This window comes from Nanorana parkeri, unplaced genomic scaffold, assembly GCF_000935625.1.
Source record: "Nanorana parkeri isolate BGI_ZX_2015 unplaced genomic scaffold, ASM93562v1 scaffold188, whole genome shotgun sequence".
NCBI classification, from domain to species: Eukaryota; Metazoa; Chordata; class Amphibia; order Anura; family Dicroglossidae; genus Nanorana; species Nanorana parkeri.
This window is the reverse complement of record NW_017306456.1, coordinates 1,243,663-1,258,209: the sequence shown is the minus strand read 5'-3', so window position 1 is coordinate 1,258,209 and position 14,547 is coordinate 1,243,663. Positions and strand designations below refer to the sequence as shown.

Sequence of the window (14,547 nt, the reverse complement as noted above, 5' to 3'; positions counted from 1 at the left end):
ACTATGTTCTGCACACCTAGGGGCGCAAACCACCCCATGGCCTCTAGCAGAGTCTGAGTAGTCCCGCGGGGGCCACAGGCGAAGCCATAAAATTAAAGGAAGTAAATAGAACTTTCCGGGAGATGTTAGAGAGGATGAAGGGGGAACGTGTTCCGTTCTCTGATGTCACCTTCCGCTGTTCAGCATAAAGTGACCCGGCGCCATTGTTTTGTCTCCGCAGATCGATCGATTAGAAGGCGGCTCTCTGTCCCAGGCGTCCAGCATGGTGTCCTCGGGGGTAGACGGCATGCTGGCTCCGGACATGGTGGACGTAACCCCCGATCCTCAGCGCACCAAGGCCGCCATCCTGCACCTGCAACAGAAGATCCTCAAGCTCACCGAACAAATCAAGATCGAGCAAACCGCCAGAGACGACAACGTGGCCGAATACTTGAAACTGGCCAACAATGCCGACCGGCAGCAGGGCGCCCGCATCAAGCAGGTGAGACGCGCATGGCCTGCCCATGCACAGGGGGATATATTTATGTGTTCAGGTCATGCGTCAGTGAGACATCTCCGGGTATTGATCACCTATCACAGTGCTCCCAATGACCATGCTTCTCTCTCTCCAGAAGGACGGTGGCATCTTTGTTCTGGCATCATCCAGGGTCACCATCTTCCTGGGATGTGGATGCCAGTCATGTGTTCCTTATCAGGCAGAGCCATACCCCAGCTCATTGACATTGGCGCCATGCCCCTCCACTAGACTTGTGTTCAGGTGGTGGCAGCGAGAGAGCCCAGGTCTGTCCGGAGGGGATATTGATCCTTCACTTCCTGTTAGTAATCATATTGTAAGACAACGCTGTCAGCCTCCCCTCGGCCTCCTCAGGGCTGCCCGGAGGGGATATTGATCCTTCACTTCCTGTTAGTAATCCTATTGTAAGACAACGCAGTCAGCCTCCCCTTGGCCTCCTCAGGGCTGCCCGGAGGGGATATTGATCCTTCACTTCCTGTTAGTAATCATATTGTAAGACAACACGGTCAGCCTCCCCTTGGCCTCCTCAGGGCTGCCCGGAGGGGGTATTGATCCTTCACTTCCTGTTAGTAATCATATTGTAAGACAACGCAGTCAGCCTCTCCTCGGCCTCCTCAGGGCCGCTGTCAGACTAGGTTGGCTTGGACTACAAAGCAAATGTAAATACAAGGTATGTCCGTGATGTCTGTTGGGAACCATGGAGTCAGGAGCCATGTGACCAGAGGCCGCTGTGCCTTCTTCCCTCTGCCAGTCTTCCTGTACACATCTTCTCTTCTCATCTTCAGGTATTTGAAAAGAAGAACCAGAAGTCCTCGCAGTCCATCCTGCAGCTGCAGAAGAAGTTGGAGCATTACCACCGCAAGCTGCGCGAGGTGGAGCAGAACGGCATCGCTCGGCAGCCCAAGGACGTGCTGCGGGACATGCACCAGGGGCTGAAGGGCGTCGGCGCCAAAGTCACGGGCTTCAGCGAAGGGGTGGTGGACAGCGTGCGGGGGGGGCTGTCCACTTTCTCCCAAGCCACCCACTCGGCGGCCGGTGCCGTGGTGTCCAAGCCGCGGGAGATCGCCTCCCTGCTGCGCAATCGGTTCGGCAGCAGCGACAACATTCCATCCCTGGACGATCCGTCGGGTTTGTCTTCCACGCAAGGAGAGGACATGATGGGGAGGAGCCTGGCCACCTTGAACGCCTTCCAGGCCAGCCCCAAGTACGGCAGCGAGGAGGATTGCTCCAGCGCTACGTCCGGGTCGCTGGGCGGCAACAGTACCAGCGGGGGTCCGGGTGGAGGAGGGGGAGGCGGAGGAAGCTCCCGAACCAACACCTTGGACATGCACGGAGGGCTGATGGGCTTCGAGGTGGTGATGCAGGAGATCCAGGAAATGCGCGAGACTCAGAACCACCTGGAGGAGTCCCTGGAAGGACTAAGGACTCGGTATCAGAGCGAATACTCCTTCATTTTACAGTCCCTGCAGGAGGAGAGGTACAGGTGAGTCCTGGCCAAACATTCATTGTGGTGGGGGGGGGGAGGATCACCTTAAAGCTCAACTCCGGCCAAAGTGTGATTTATAATAGTGAAGGGTTAAAACATCTGTTAATTCCGCTCATGCCCCCCACTGAGGAGATTTGTTCTGACTTCCTGTTTAAACAGGAAGTGATTTTAAAATCTCTCCGGTGTGGGGACACAGGCTGCATCAAACCTATTAAGGTTTAGAACCTCTGTATTGTATTCCTGCCCCAGTGACACCATCTCCTGTCATTTCTTGCCTTGTCACAGGGACAGGAAGTCGGGAGAAAGCTCCCTGCAGAGGTCACAGTATTTCCAAAAAAAGATGGTTATGGCTGCTGGAGTTCAGCTTCACATTGTATGAGATTTCTCTGAGCTAGAAATAGATTTTCCATCATCACACTTTGTTCATTATAATTGTATATCTGGGGGCGGGGGCAGGGTCGGCGGGGGGTGTCCTCCAAATAACCTGCAGACAAGCCTTGTACCAAGTGTGTGGTCAACAGATGATGTGACCGCATGTCACTGACCCCTGTGTCCCTTAACTAGTAAGACCAGGTCTGTAATATGTGTGATCTCTAGCAGTTGTCACCTTTTTTCCAGTCTGCAGTCTCTGACCATCTCCTGTACCATGTCTGCAGTCTCTGACCATCTCCTATGCTATGTCTGCAGTCTCTGACCATCTCCTGTACCATGTCTGCAGTCTCTGACCATCTCCCGTACCATGTCTGCAGTCTCTGACCATCTCCTGTACCATGTCTGCTCTATGTCTTCAGTCTCTGTCCATCTCCTGTTCCATGTCTGCAGTCTCTGACCATCTCCTATGCTATGTCTGCAGTCTCTGAACATCTCCCTTACAATGTCTGCAGTCTCTGACCATCTCCTGTACCATGTCTGCAGTCTCAGACCATCTCCTATGCTATGTCTGCAGTCTCTGACCATCTCCTGTACCATGTCTGCAGTCTCTGACCATCTCCTATGCTATGTCTGCAGTCTCTGAACATCTCCTGTACCATGCCTGCAGTCTCTGACCTTCTCCTGTACCATGCCTGCAGTCTCTGACCTTCTCCTGTACCATGCCTGCAGTCTCTGACCTTCTCCTGTACCATGCCTGCAGTCTCTGACCATCTCCTGTACCATTCCTGCAGTCTCTGACCTTCTCCTGTACCATGTCTGCAGTCTGCCAGTCTTCTGTTGTATTCCATTTGTTGAATAGTTTGTGTGGCCCTTTTGTGCTGTCAGGGGCCACACTTTAGTCTCCATTATATATACTGAACTCGAGCAGTTCCTGGAGTGATGCATTGTGGGATATAAAGTGGACCTGATATGTAATTTGTCCTCATCATCTGATCACATTGTGAGTGAGTTGGTTCCTCTGTCATGCCGATAACTTCATTATAAGGCCCCGTTCACACTGAGCGATTTATCGCAGCGATATCGCTCTATGTCGCTTCTCCAATACATTTCAATGGAGCTGTTCACATCTCGTCGCTCAAAGTCGCGCAATTTTCATGTCGCTCAGTGTGAATGGGGCCTAAGGCGGGCGGGAGGATTAGAACTTCCTGTCCTTTTTTATTACCATCTATTGGCGAGATTTTCCCTCACTTCCTGTCCCGATGCCCTGACAGGAAATGAGGGAAAATCTGTGACGGTGACATCGGGGTTCTAGACTTGTCTCTCTGTCGCTGTAGTAGAATTCCCCTCACTTCCTGTTAGGGATGCACCGATACCGCTGCTTCTGCTGGCATGATAATGACGTACCGCCCGGCTTCCTGATTGCCCGGGAATGGGCATGGAGCCGGCTTCCCGGCCAATCAGGGAGGAGGGTCATTACCTGCCACCCGACTTCTTGATTGCCCGGGAAGCCGGCTTTATGTTGTTTTGCCAGCTTGATTGTGATTGGCCCTGTAACTGGCTTCCCAGCCTGTCAGCATGGAGTCGGCTTTCCGGCCAATCAGGAAGTCGGGAGGCGGGTCATTACCCGTCGCCCGGCTTCCTGATTGCCCGGGAAGCCGACTCCATGTTTCCCTGCGGCACTGACCGGAAGTTCCGGCATCTGGGAAGGTATTGGAGCTTTTGGGCGAGTACTCGGCCAAATATTTGATATCGGGACAGATACCATTACTAGTATGGGTGCATCCCTACTTCCTGTTTCATAAAACGTTGTCAGCAGGACAGGAAGTGAGAGGAAATCTCTCTAATGGAGCCCCTGATGGTAATAAGAATCTGACACTGGAACAGGAGTTGTGTTCTTTGCTCCCGCCCTCGATCACCTCGTCATTGGCTGCCGATCATTACGGCTGAAAGTCCGTTGTCCTCAGTCATGGGGTGAGATAAGCGGTTCAGCGATGCCGCCCCATGTGCGCATAGATCACCAGAGACGGTTGTAATAGGTTGACATAACCGACAGAGTTGCAGAGCCTCTAAAAATGCAAGTTCGGATTACAATCAATGATTGGTTACCTGATTCATAGACGGACGTTGTATCTGAACTTTGAGCGAGCGTGGAGCGTATCAGTGATGTCATTGGGATTAGGTGGACTTGACCTTTTTAACCTGCAGAAATGAATTCACAATTAAAGCTGCACTCCCGTCACATTCCCTCGACAGCAGAGCTTAGACTGGAGGACAGAGAAGCACATTCTGGAACCAATCAGTTAATGTGTTACGAGGAGTGTGCTGATAGGAGGGGAGAGCAGAGTGACCGCAATGAGCTCAGCAGTCTGCTGCTTCTCCTTTTTCACTGTCCAGTCACAGGCTGGGGGGGAGAGACCTTTCACTGTCCAGTCACGGGCTGGAGGGGAGGGACCTTTCACTGTCCAGTCACGGGCTGGAGGGGAGGGACCTTTCACGGTCCAGTCACAGGCTGGGAGGGAGGGACCTTTCACTGTCCAGTCACAGGCTGGGGGAGGGACCTTTCACTGTCCAGTCACGGGCTGGGGGAGGGACCTTTCACTGTCCAGTCACGGGCTGGAGGGTAGGGACCTTTCACTGTCCAGTCACAGGCTGGGGGGGAGGGACCTTTCACGGTCCAGTCACAGGCTGGGGGAGGGACCTTTCACTGTCCAGTCACTGGCTGGAGGGGAGGCGCCTTTCACTGTCCAGTCACGGGCTGGAGGGGAGGCACCTTTCACTGTCCAGTCACGGGCTGGAGGGGAGGGACCTTTCACGGTCCAGTCACAGGCTGGGGGGGAGGGACCTTTCACTGTCCAGTCACGGGTTGGAGGGGAGGGACCTTTCACTGTCCAGTCACGGGTTGGAGGGGAGGGACCTTTCACTGTCCAGTCACGGGTTGGAGGGGAGGGACCTTTCACTGTCCAGTCACGGGTTGGAGGGGAGGGACCTTTCACTGTCCAGTCACGGGTTGGAGGGGAGGGACCTTTCACTGTCCAGTCACGGGTTGGAGGGGAGGGACCTTTCACTGTCCAGTCACGGGTTGGAGGGGAGGGACCTTTCACTGTCCAGTCACGGGTTGGAGGGGAGGGACCTTTCACTGTCCAGTCACGGGTTGGAGGGGAGGGACCTTTCACTGTCCAGTCACGGGTTGGAGGGGAGGGACCTTTCACTGTCCAGTCACGGGTTGGAGGGGAGGGACCTTTCACTGTCCAGTCACGGGTTGGAGGGGAGGGACCTTTCACTGTCCAGTCACGGGTTGGAGGGGAGGGACCTTTCACTGTCCAGTCACGGGTTGGAGGGGAGGGACCTTTCACTGTCCAGTCACGGGTTGGAGGGGAGGGACCTTTCACTGTCCAGTCACGGGTTGGAGGGGAGGGACCTTTCACTGTCCAGTCACGGGTTGGAGGGGAGGGACCTTTCACTGTCCAGTCACGGGTTGGAGGGGAGGGACCTTTCACTGTCCAGTCACGGGTTGGAGGGGAGGGACCTTTCACTGTCCAGTCACGGGTTGGAGGGGAGGGACCTTTCACTGTCCAGTCACGGGTTGGAGGGGAGGGACCTTTCACTGTCCAGTCACGGGTTGGAGGGGAGGGACCTTTCACTGTCCAGTCACGGGTTGGAGGGGAGGGACCTTTCACTGTCCAGTCACGGGTTGGAGGGGAGGGACCTTTCACTGTCCAGTCACGGGTTGGAGGGGAGGGACCTTTCACTGTCCAGTCACGGGTTGGAGGGGAGGGACCTTTCACTGTCCAGTCACGGGTTGGAGGGGAGGGACCTTTCACTGTCCAGTCACGGGCTGGGGGGGAGGGACCAGACCTGTAAGAGTGACAGAGCTGTAGCAGAGAGAAGTCGGGTCAGGAGAGGCCTTTGCTGTGTAAATCTGAGTGGACAGAACCAGTCTATTGGCTGTCCGGCGGCTCCCAGATATGTATTTCATCCGCTTGCCTCCAGTCTGAGGACGGGATCTCCAACGGCTGGAAACCCACAAATACGATCTCATTTTCTTCTCTCGTTGGGACTATGAAATGTCCTTTATATCTGAGACACGTGCTGAAATGTTCCCGGGACACACCACTCCCAGCATGCCCCTGGGCGGTGTGACCCGTACATAGCGAGCTGAACACTCAGTGACATGATGGATTTACATCGGCTCGTTCACTGTGTTTGTCTGCATTACATAACCTCCATTCCACCCTCTGACTAATCCCGCGACTCATCACTCATCATCATTCATTGTTCCTGATATAAATAAACGCTGCCGGAGACTGAAGACGGGGCGCTGGGGATGGTCAGAGACTGCAGACGGGGCGCAGGAGATGGTCAGGGACTGCAGACAGGGCGCAGGAGATGGTCAGGTCAATTTCTTTTCTATTTTAAAAGGGAAATGTCAGGGGTCTGCCTGGACCCCTAATATTTCCCCGAAGCCCCCCAAAGAGTAAAAAATAATTTAAAAAAGGATTTTAACCACTTCCCGGCCGGCCAGGAGCTCTCTAGATCTGAGCGGGCGTCCTTAGACGTCCGCTCAGCCACGCCCCCTCGCGCGCACCGCTGGGCGCTCGCGAGCGGGAAATGGCCGTTATTTGAAAAGAGGCAGCGATGCCTGTTAACATACAAGCGATCCGGGGCCTATAGAGCCAGCGGATCGCTTGTATGAGGTCCCGTGAATTGCGCCCTCCCCGGCTCCCCCCCTCCCGCTGTCAAGCTGGTCCCGGGCTCTGCTGTGCCCAGTGCGAGCCCGGGACCAGCATATGGCCTCTGTCACAGGGGATCAGAGGGAGCTCGGTACACGAGCTCCCTCCGGTCCCCTCTCCGCTGTCAGAATGCGGAAGTGGTGTATATTACATCACTTCCGCATTCTTGTGTCACTCTCCAGCTTCAGATGCTGGAGAGAAGCTGATGAAGCAGATCTGTGCTTCATCAGCTTCTTCAGGGGGGTCCTAGGTGACATTAGGGGTCTTGGAGACCCCTGATGTCTCCATAAAGAGGACCTGTCACATATTTTGCTATCACATAAGGGGGTTTTCTAACCCCCCTATGTGATAGCAATAAAGTTTCCCCCCCAAAAATGTAAAGTTACAAATAAAAAAGAATTACATTTTTTTTTAAAGTCCCCCCCATACATACACGCATGCAAACAGGCGTCGGGTGCGCATACGTGTGAAAACGACGATTTCGCCCATTACGCCGCACATGTTACATATCGCCGCGAACGTCGGAGTGAGAGCAATAATTGTAGGGCTATCAATCACTGATAACACTAAACTGATGAGCGGTAAAAGCTTTTAAAGCGTCACCTATGGTCAATTTTGGGCATGGTAATTTTTTGCGATTTCGCGGGTGCGCGCAATTTTAAAGCATGACATGTTTGGTGTCTATTTACCCGACGTGACCCGATCTTTTATATTTTACCAAAAATATGGGTAATAAATGTGTGTGGTTACTGGGGGTGTGGCCACTGAGGGGTGTGGTCACTGAGGGGCGCTGTAAAGCTTTCTCACACAGGGCGCCTAAAGGCCGAAGGCCGGCCCTGGATGGAGGAATCTGTTGTGTTGTCTTTGTTCGGGCCGCAGGTTGAATGAAGAAAATATAACGCTGTATGTCACACTTTAGTCGCCTCTTCTATGTTCCGCTCATCTTTCCCCATATCAGAGGTCTTCAATACCCTTCTCTGCCCTCCCCAGTCCATCATCCCGAATGATCACAACAAAGGCACGTGTCTGTGCTGGGAGTTCTGGCTTGGACTCGGACTTCGGTCACATGACATATGTGACTTTTTCTGGACGGGAGCAGCTGACATCCCCGGGGATCAGGACCAGTCTCCATATGTCTGCTCATCCAGCGGTACCTGAGCGCCCCCTGCTGGTCACACAACATGACCTCATTACGATGGACACTAGATGATACCTGGTGCCTCGCTTCTAATGATATAAATGTCTAAATATAACAAAATGTATCCAATGATAAATCTAAATGTGTCTGCAGAAGAAACAAATGTATCCTATCACATGAGTGTAAGTGCTGCCAAGTAACGTGTTTCCCCGAAAATAAGACACTGTCTTACATTTTTTTTGGCTCAAAAAAACACACTAGGTCTTATTTTTTATTTTTTTAATGTACAGCAATCCACACTTATGTACAAAAATATGGTGATCAGAGCAATCAGTGGTGCCGTACCTTTCCAAGAGGAATTTGCTAACCAATCGCTGGCCAGAATGAGCGAAGCGCGCTTTCACTATGGATTCCTCACAGGCAGAGTGCATTTTGTATGACTCCGCCTGTGACAGGAGCCGGCGCTATAGAGGAGGCATCGGCTTATGCGGCTCTGCTCCCTCCGCTGCCGCCTCGCTTCCTCTAGCACCGGCTTCGTTGGCACCGCTGATTCTCTCTTACCTCTCCCGCGGCTCTTTTCCTCTAGCACCGGCTTCGTTGGCACCGCTGATTCTCTCTTCCCTCTCCCGCGGCTCTTCAAGTTCCCCCTTATGCCACCACCAGCCCTGGGAATGGTCACAGCGAGGCCTTATTTTCGGGGTAGGTCTTATATTTTAGCAATTCCCAAAAATAGTACTAGGTCTTATTTTCGGGGAAACAGGGTAACACCGAGTGACCAACCTGTAAAGACACAATGTTCAGTGTTCACAAATGATGGATCCGCTCCGAATTGTGAATCATATTGTCCATGAATATAATTACTAACGTTTAACAACGCCAACAGTTTATAATCCTCCTCAGTGTGTGCACACTCCAAGTGCCGGTATTCTCCCTCCTCGGTGTGTGCACACTCCAAGTGCCGGTATTCTCCCTCCTCGGTGTGTGCACACTCCAAGTGCCGGTATTCTCCCTCCTCGGTGTGTGCACACTCCAAGTGCCGGTATTCTCCCTTGTGCCGTGCGTTGTGTGCACACTCCAAGTGCCGGTATTCTCCCTCCTCGGTGTGTGCACACTCCAAGTGCCGGTATTCTCCCTCCTCGGTGTGTGCACACTCCAAGTGCCGGTATTCTCCCTCCTCGGTGTGTGCACACTCCAAGTGCCGGTATTCTCCCTCCTCGGTGTGTGCACACTCCAAGTGCCGGTATTCTCCCTCCTCGGTGTGTGCACACTCCAAGTGCCGGCATTCTCCCTCCTCGGTGTGTGCACACTCCAAGTGCCGGTATTCTCCCTCCTCGGTGTGTGCACACTCCAAGTGCCGGTATTCTCCCTCCTCAGTGTGTGCACACTCCAAGTGCCGGTATGCTCCCTTGTGCCGTGCGTCGCCCCAGTAGAATGCATCTCAGTGATGGATAAAACATACGACTTGCTCGGCTACATCCCGGCTGGTTGTGTATCGGTTGCAGATACTCCGTGCCGTGTCGGGGACTCCGGTGTCTATAGAGGTGACCCCAGGGAGATGTCGGGGTTTCCCGGGGGAGGGGGATCACCTCTGTATTATGGGGAGATTTCGGGGTTTCCCGGGGGAGGGGGATCACCTCAGTATTATAGGGAGATGTCGGGGTTTCCCGGGGGAGGGGATCACCTCTGTATTATGGGGAGATTTCGGGATTTCCCGGGGGAGGGGGATCACCTCAGTATTATAGGGAGATGTCGGGGTTTCCCGGGGGAGGGGATCACCTGAGTATTGTGGGGAGTGTTGCAGTTTTTTCTGACTCCATTTTAAAAAAAGAATCCCGCCGCTAACATGGCTGCGCTCTCTTCCTCGTCAGATGTGAACGGTTGGAGGAGCAGCTAAACGACCTCACGGAGCTCCACCAGAACGAGATCCTCAACTTGAAGCAAGAGCTGGCCAGCATGGAGGAGAAGATCGCCTACCAGTCGTACGAGCGGGCGCGGGACATCCAGGTAACTCGGTCAATGAAGACATAACCAGACCGTCATCAAAGCTCAAAGACGCAAATGTAGCTCTCTATACATGAATACCTCATATAGGGCTCATGCACATGGGCATAGTTCTCTGTATACATGAATACCTCATATAGGGCTCATGCACATGGTCATAGTTCTCTGTATACATGAATACATCACATGGGGCTCATGCACATGGGCATAGTTCTCTGTATACATCAATACATCACATGGGGCTCATGCACATGGGCATAGTTCTCTGTATACATGAATACCTCATATAGGGCTCATGCACATGGTCATAGTTCTCTGTATACATGAATACATCACATGGGGCTCATGCACATGGGCATAGTTCTCTGTATACATCAATACATCACATGGGGCTCATGCACATGGGCATAGTTCTCTGTATACATCATATAGGGCTCATGCACATGGAGTCGCAGCTCTGCACAGTCACACGTACATGCAAGTAGGGATGCACCGATAGCGGTTTTTCGGTATTGAGTATGAGTACCGACCTTTTATCTTTCGGTATTTGCCAGGTACTGATACCGGTACTTCTGCTAGCATGGATCCAGCTTCCCAATGAATCAGGAAGCCGGGCGGCGTGTCATTACCGGCCATCCAGCTTCTTGATTGCCTGGGAAGCCAACTCCATGCTGTTTGACTGTCTCTATGCTGATTGGCCAGGAAGCCGGCTGCCCAGCCATTCAGCATCGAGCCGGCTGTTATGCTGGAAGAAAAGAGCATTTATTGCTCAAAACTCCTCATGTCTGTCTGATAGTATTATAAAAAATCACCTTCTGTGTCTTACAAATCCTGTGTGTCCACCTTTTCTTTGCTATCCCACATCTATATCCTAAACCACCAGGAATGTAGCATGTGGCCGGCTCGATGCTGATTGGCTGGGAAGCCTGCTTCCTGGCCAATTAGGAAGCTGGGCAGGGAGTCATTACCCGCTGCCTGTCTTCCTGGTTGGCCGTGTTAGCCGGCGCTATGTTACCTTGTAGCACTGTCAGTCAAAGAAAATCTCCCTCTGACCAGAAGTTCCGGTATAGGGGGTAAGTATCGGGGCATTTGGGCAAGTACAAGTACTCGGTACCGATACTAGTATCCGTATCGGTGCATCCCTACCTGTAAGTGTCGCTGCCACTTGTAATCACGAAAGCCGGCAGAGGAATTCTTCCATTACTTGATTCCTCTGCGGCGCTGACTGATGACATCATCCAATCCCGAGCAAGGCGGAGGACTTCCTCTGCAGGTTTGCTCCTTTACAGGTGGCAAGAGAGCAGAGTGACTGGGAGATGAGCTCATCAGTCTTCTGCTTCTCCTTTCACTGTCTAGTCACAGGCTGGGGGTGGGACAAGTGTTCCGGAACTGCAGCAGAGAAAACAATTGGGTCCTTTGGGGGAGAGAAAACGTCTCTACTAGCTTTGTAAATGGAGTACAGAGTTCAATACGAGTTAAAATACTTAATGAAATCTCTCCCACCTTCCCACATGGGGGGATCAGTATTCTGAGCCAATCAGACTGTACTGCATTGCAGAGTGCGGTCACCTGACATGTTTTAGGCCCTTGCTTTGGAAGAGGAGATGTCTTGGCGGCTTATAGGAGCTGGAGAGGACCTTCCAGTGTAGTGATCCTCAGTCACTCATAGACTGGAGATCCTCTGCAGGGAGGGGTGCTCACTGAAAATACACACGCATGTGCAGTATATGTATACATACATATGATCCATCATGCTTCAGTATCTCACAACTGTGATCAATATGCAAAGTTTGAGGCCCATCTCATCCTGACGCCCCCACATTTCCCTCACTGATGGCTCCTCTCGTAGGGAGAAGGTCCATTTTTATCTTGTGCGTCTTGTTCACGCGGAGCTTCCAATAGATGACCCATTTTTTTTCCCCCATCTCTCCTGCAGGAGGCGCTAGAGGCGTGCCAGACGCGGATTTTGAAGATGGAGCTCCAACAGCAGCAGCAGCAAGTTGTCCAGCTGGAGGGTCTAGAGAACGCCACGGCCAGGAACCTCCTCGGCAAACTCATCAACATCCTGCTGGCCCTCATGGCCGTGGTCCTAGTCTTCGTCTCCACCGTGGCCAACTGCGTCGTCCCGCTACTGAAGACCCGCGGCCGGACGTTAGGGACGGTCCTCCTGGTCCTGGTGGCCGCGCTGCTTTACAAACACTCCGATTTCTTCTCCGAATACCTGGAACGACTACTGTCCCCCCCGAGATAACCGGGCTCCCCCACCCCGAAAAGCGAACTGTGAAAAAGAGATGGTACAGTCCTCTTGTCTAGAGAAACTGGAAGAGCCCATCTGCCTGGCGGCGGGGGGGGAGGCGGTGATGCCGCTTTTTCATATCCGCGGAAAGAGTTTTTTTTTTTTATCTCGGAGGCCATTTTCAGGAGCTGGGTAACTTTGCTAATTTACACTGCCCCGCCTTCCTCACGCCTTACAACCCAAGAGGGCCGCGATGGGCGCTTTCAACACCCCACCACGATATACAAGTCGGCTTCCCTCTGGGGATGGAAGGTTACCGGGGTCCGCACAGGGGGGTTGCGAGAGTGTACTGTTTACATAGTATGAAAGAAGTTTTGGACTTTTTCCACGTGTTTTTATTTGAGGGCGCTTTGTGCCCGCCGACTGAAGGAGAACTACTGCGTATTCTGTTTTTTTTTTTTTTTTATTTTCTCCCCCTCTCCCGTTTACTTGGAATCTCCCATTTCTCTGCCCACTCCCCTGGCGCCAAACCCACAACCCCCCCCACACCCCCTGCACTTCAGTACTGTGCCTTCAGGGTCTGCGACAAAGGGGCAAATCTGACTTCAGCAAGGAGCGCTGGAAGTCCCCTGGAGCTCGGACAGCTTGCGTTGCGGAAATTAGGCACGGCGACCTGCTTTCCGCCGCGTCCGCCTGACCTGGAAAACCATCGACTCTACCAAGTGCCTTACTGCTTCTGTATCACAGGGGAGTGAAGGAGGGGGGGAGCGGGCATTTCTGCACCTTGAAGATGCTCAGAGGTCAACGGGTGGTGCCGAGGATCAAGGGGGATCCAAACTGCCTTTTACACTGAAACTCTGGACTTTTTCTTCCTCCTCTTAACCGTTTCCCTGCTGGAGCTGAGCCGTGGCCCCTCCCCCACCCCCCCTACTCAGCCAGCGCTTACGGTACCTCTGGCTGCTGCACATTCCCATTGGCGGCGGACGATCTGCCGCTACCACTCCATGGAGGAGGGGAAGGGGGCAACCGTGATACTGTCTTGAATTCAGATTGACCCCTTTTGCTGCTCAGGATGCCCACCAGTTTAACATATAGCATCTGCCCCTCCCCCCTCCGTATAAACTGAGAGCAGTATTTCTGGTTTATGTTGTGTTTTTATTGAACTTTTTTTTAATTTTATTTTTGAAGTAGCATTGTAGCCGTCATTTGCCGGAGGGGTCATGCAGCTCCTCTGGCAGAGAGCGGCTCGCGTACAACTGGCCGCACTTTTTTGGAAGAGATGCTCGTGCTGCTGAGAGCCACCCGGGGGGTGGTGGGAGACATGGGTGACTTTTCGGAAGCAGTACTCATTTGGTACCGTTCTCTTTGCTGTAAGTGTTTTTGATCTCCGCGGGGAGGTTTTGTTCTACTTTAATATTTTAATTAATATTATTTGGAGTGAGAGGGCGGGGCTCGTTGAATAAATGAGTAATGTTTTTAAACTAAAAAAAGTGTTCTGGCTTTTTTTAGTGGGGCTTTATTTAAGAAATCGCTACCCTCCCGGGGGGTCCCGGACAGGGAAGCTGGGGGGGTCTGAAGTCTGGTGGTAATAACATTTAAAGCTGAACGGACTGATATAGAAAGACATAAATAATGCAGCTCTGTATTAATACATCATTAACCACTTTGAGCCGGCCCTTTAAGAGATTGTAATGCCAGAGGCGTTGCTTGTGATTGGCCGTCAGTGATCACATGATCAGGAGACCAGCTAAGTGACCGGACGCCATCAGTAGCAGTACAACCGCAGTGCAATAGAGCGCGCTCCGAGCACCAAGCGGCTACGACCAGCGGTATGCATATACCAGGCGGCGTGCCATAAAGCCCACCGACGTGCTGTCACATATATGCATACCGTTGGTGTTGAGTGACATTTCTGGCATGCATGCGAGTACCTGAATCTGCCTTGTTATCATGAAGCAACACAAGGAGCCATTCAGTGATGCTGTGGTGCTAACAAGTGGCACACTAAAAGGAGGAGAGAGCAGAGAGATGAGCCCGTCAGTCTCCCACTTCTCCTTCCACTGCCCAGTC

At 52.7% G+C, this 14,547-nt stretch overlaps 1 protein-coding gene across 3 annotated transcripts in view; it reads left to right on the top strand.

Moving 5' to 3' along the window:
- TMCC1 (transmembrane and coiled-coil domain family 1) overlaps positions 1 to 12,598 on the top strand; it is a 73,909-nt gene extending 61,311 nt beyond the window's left edge. For all 3 annotated transcript variants that reach the window (XM_018555240.1, XM_018555239.1, XM_018555238.1), the window contains exons 2-5: positions 221 to 481; positions 1,300 to 1,997; positions 10,109 to 10,244; positions 12,178 to 12,598. In XM_018555240.1, the coding sequence (XP_018410742.1) occupies positions 221 to 481; positions 1,300 to 1,997; positions 10,109 to 10,244; positions 12,178 to 12,492 (1,410 nt within the window). In that variant the 3' untranslated portion in view covers positions 12,493 to 12,598. The remainder of the gene's footprint in view (positions 1 to 220; positions 482 to 1,299; positions 1,998 to 10,108; positions 10,245 to 12,177) is intronic.
- Positions 12,599 to 14,547: the final 1,949 nt, after the last annotated feature.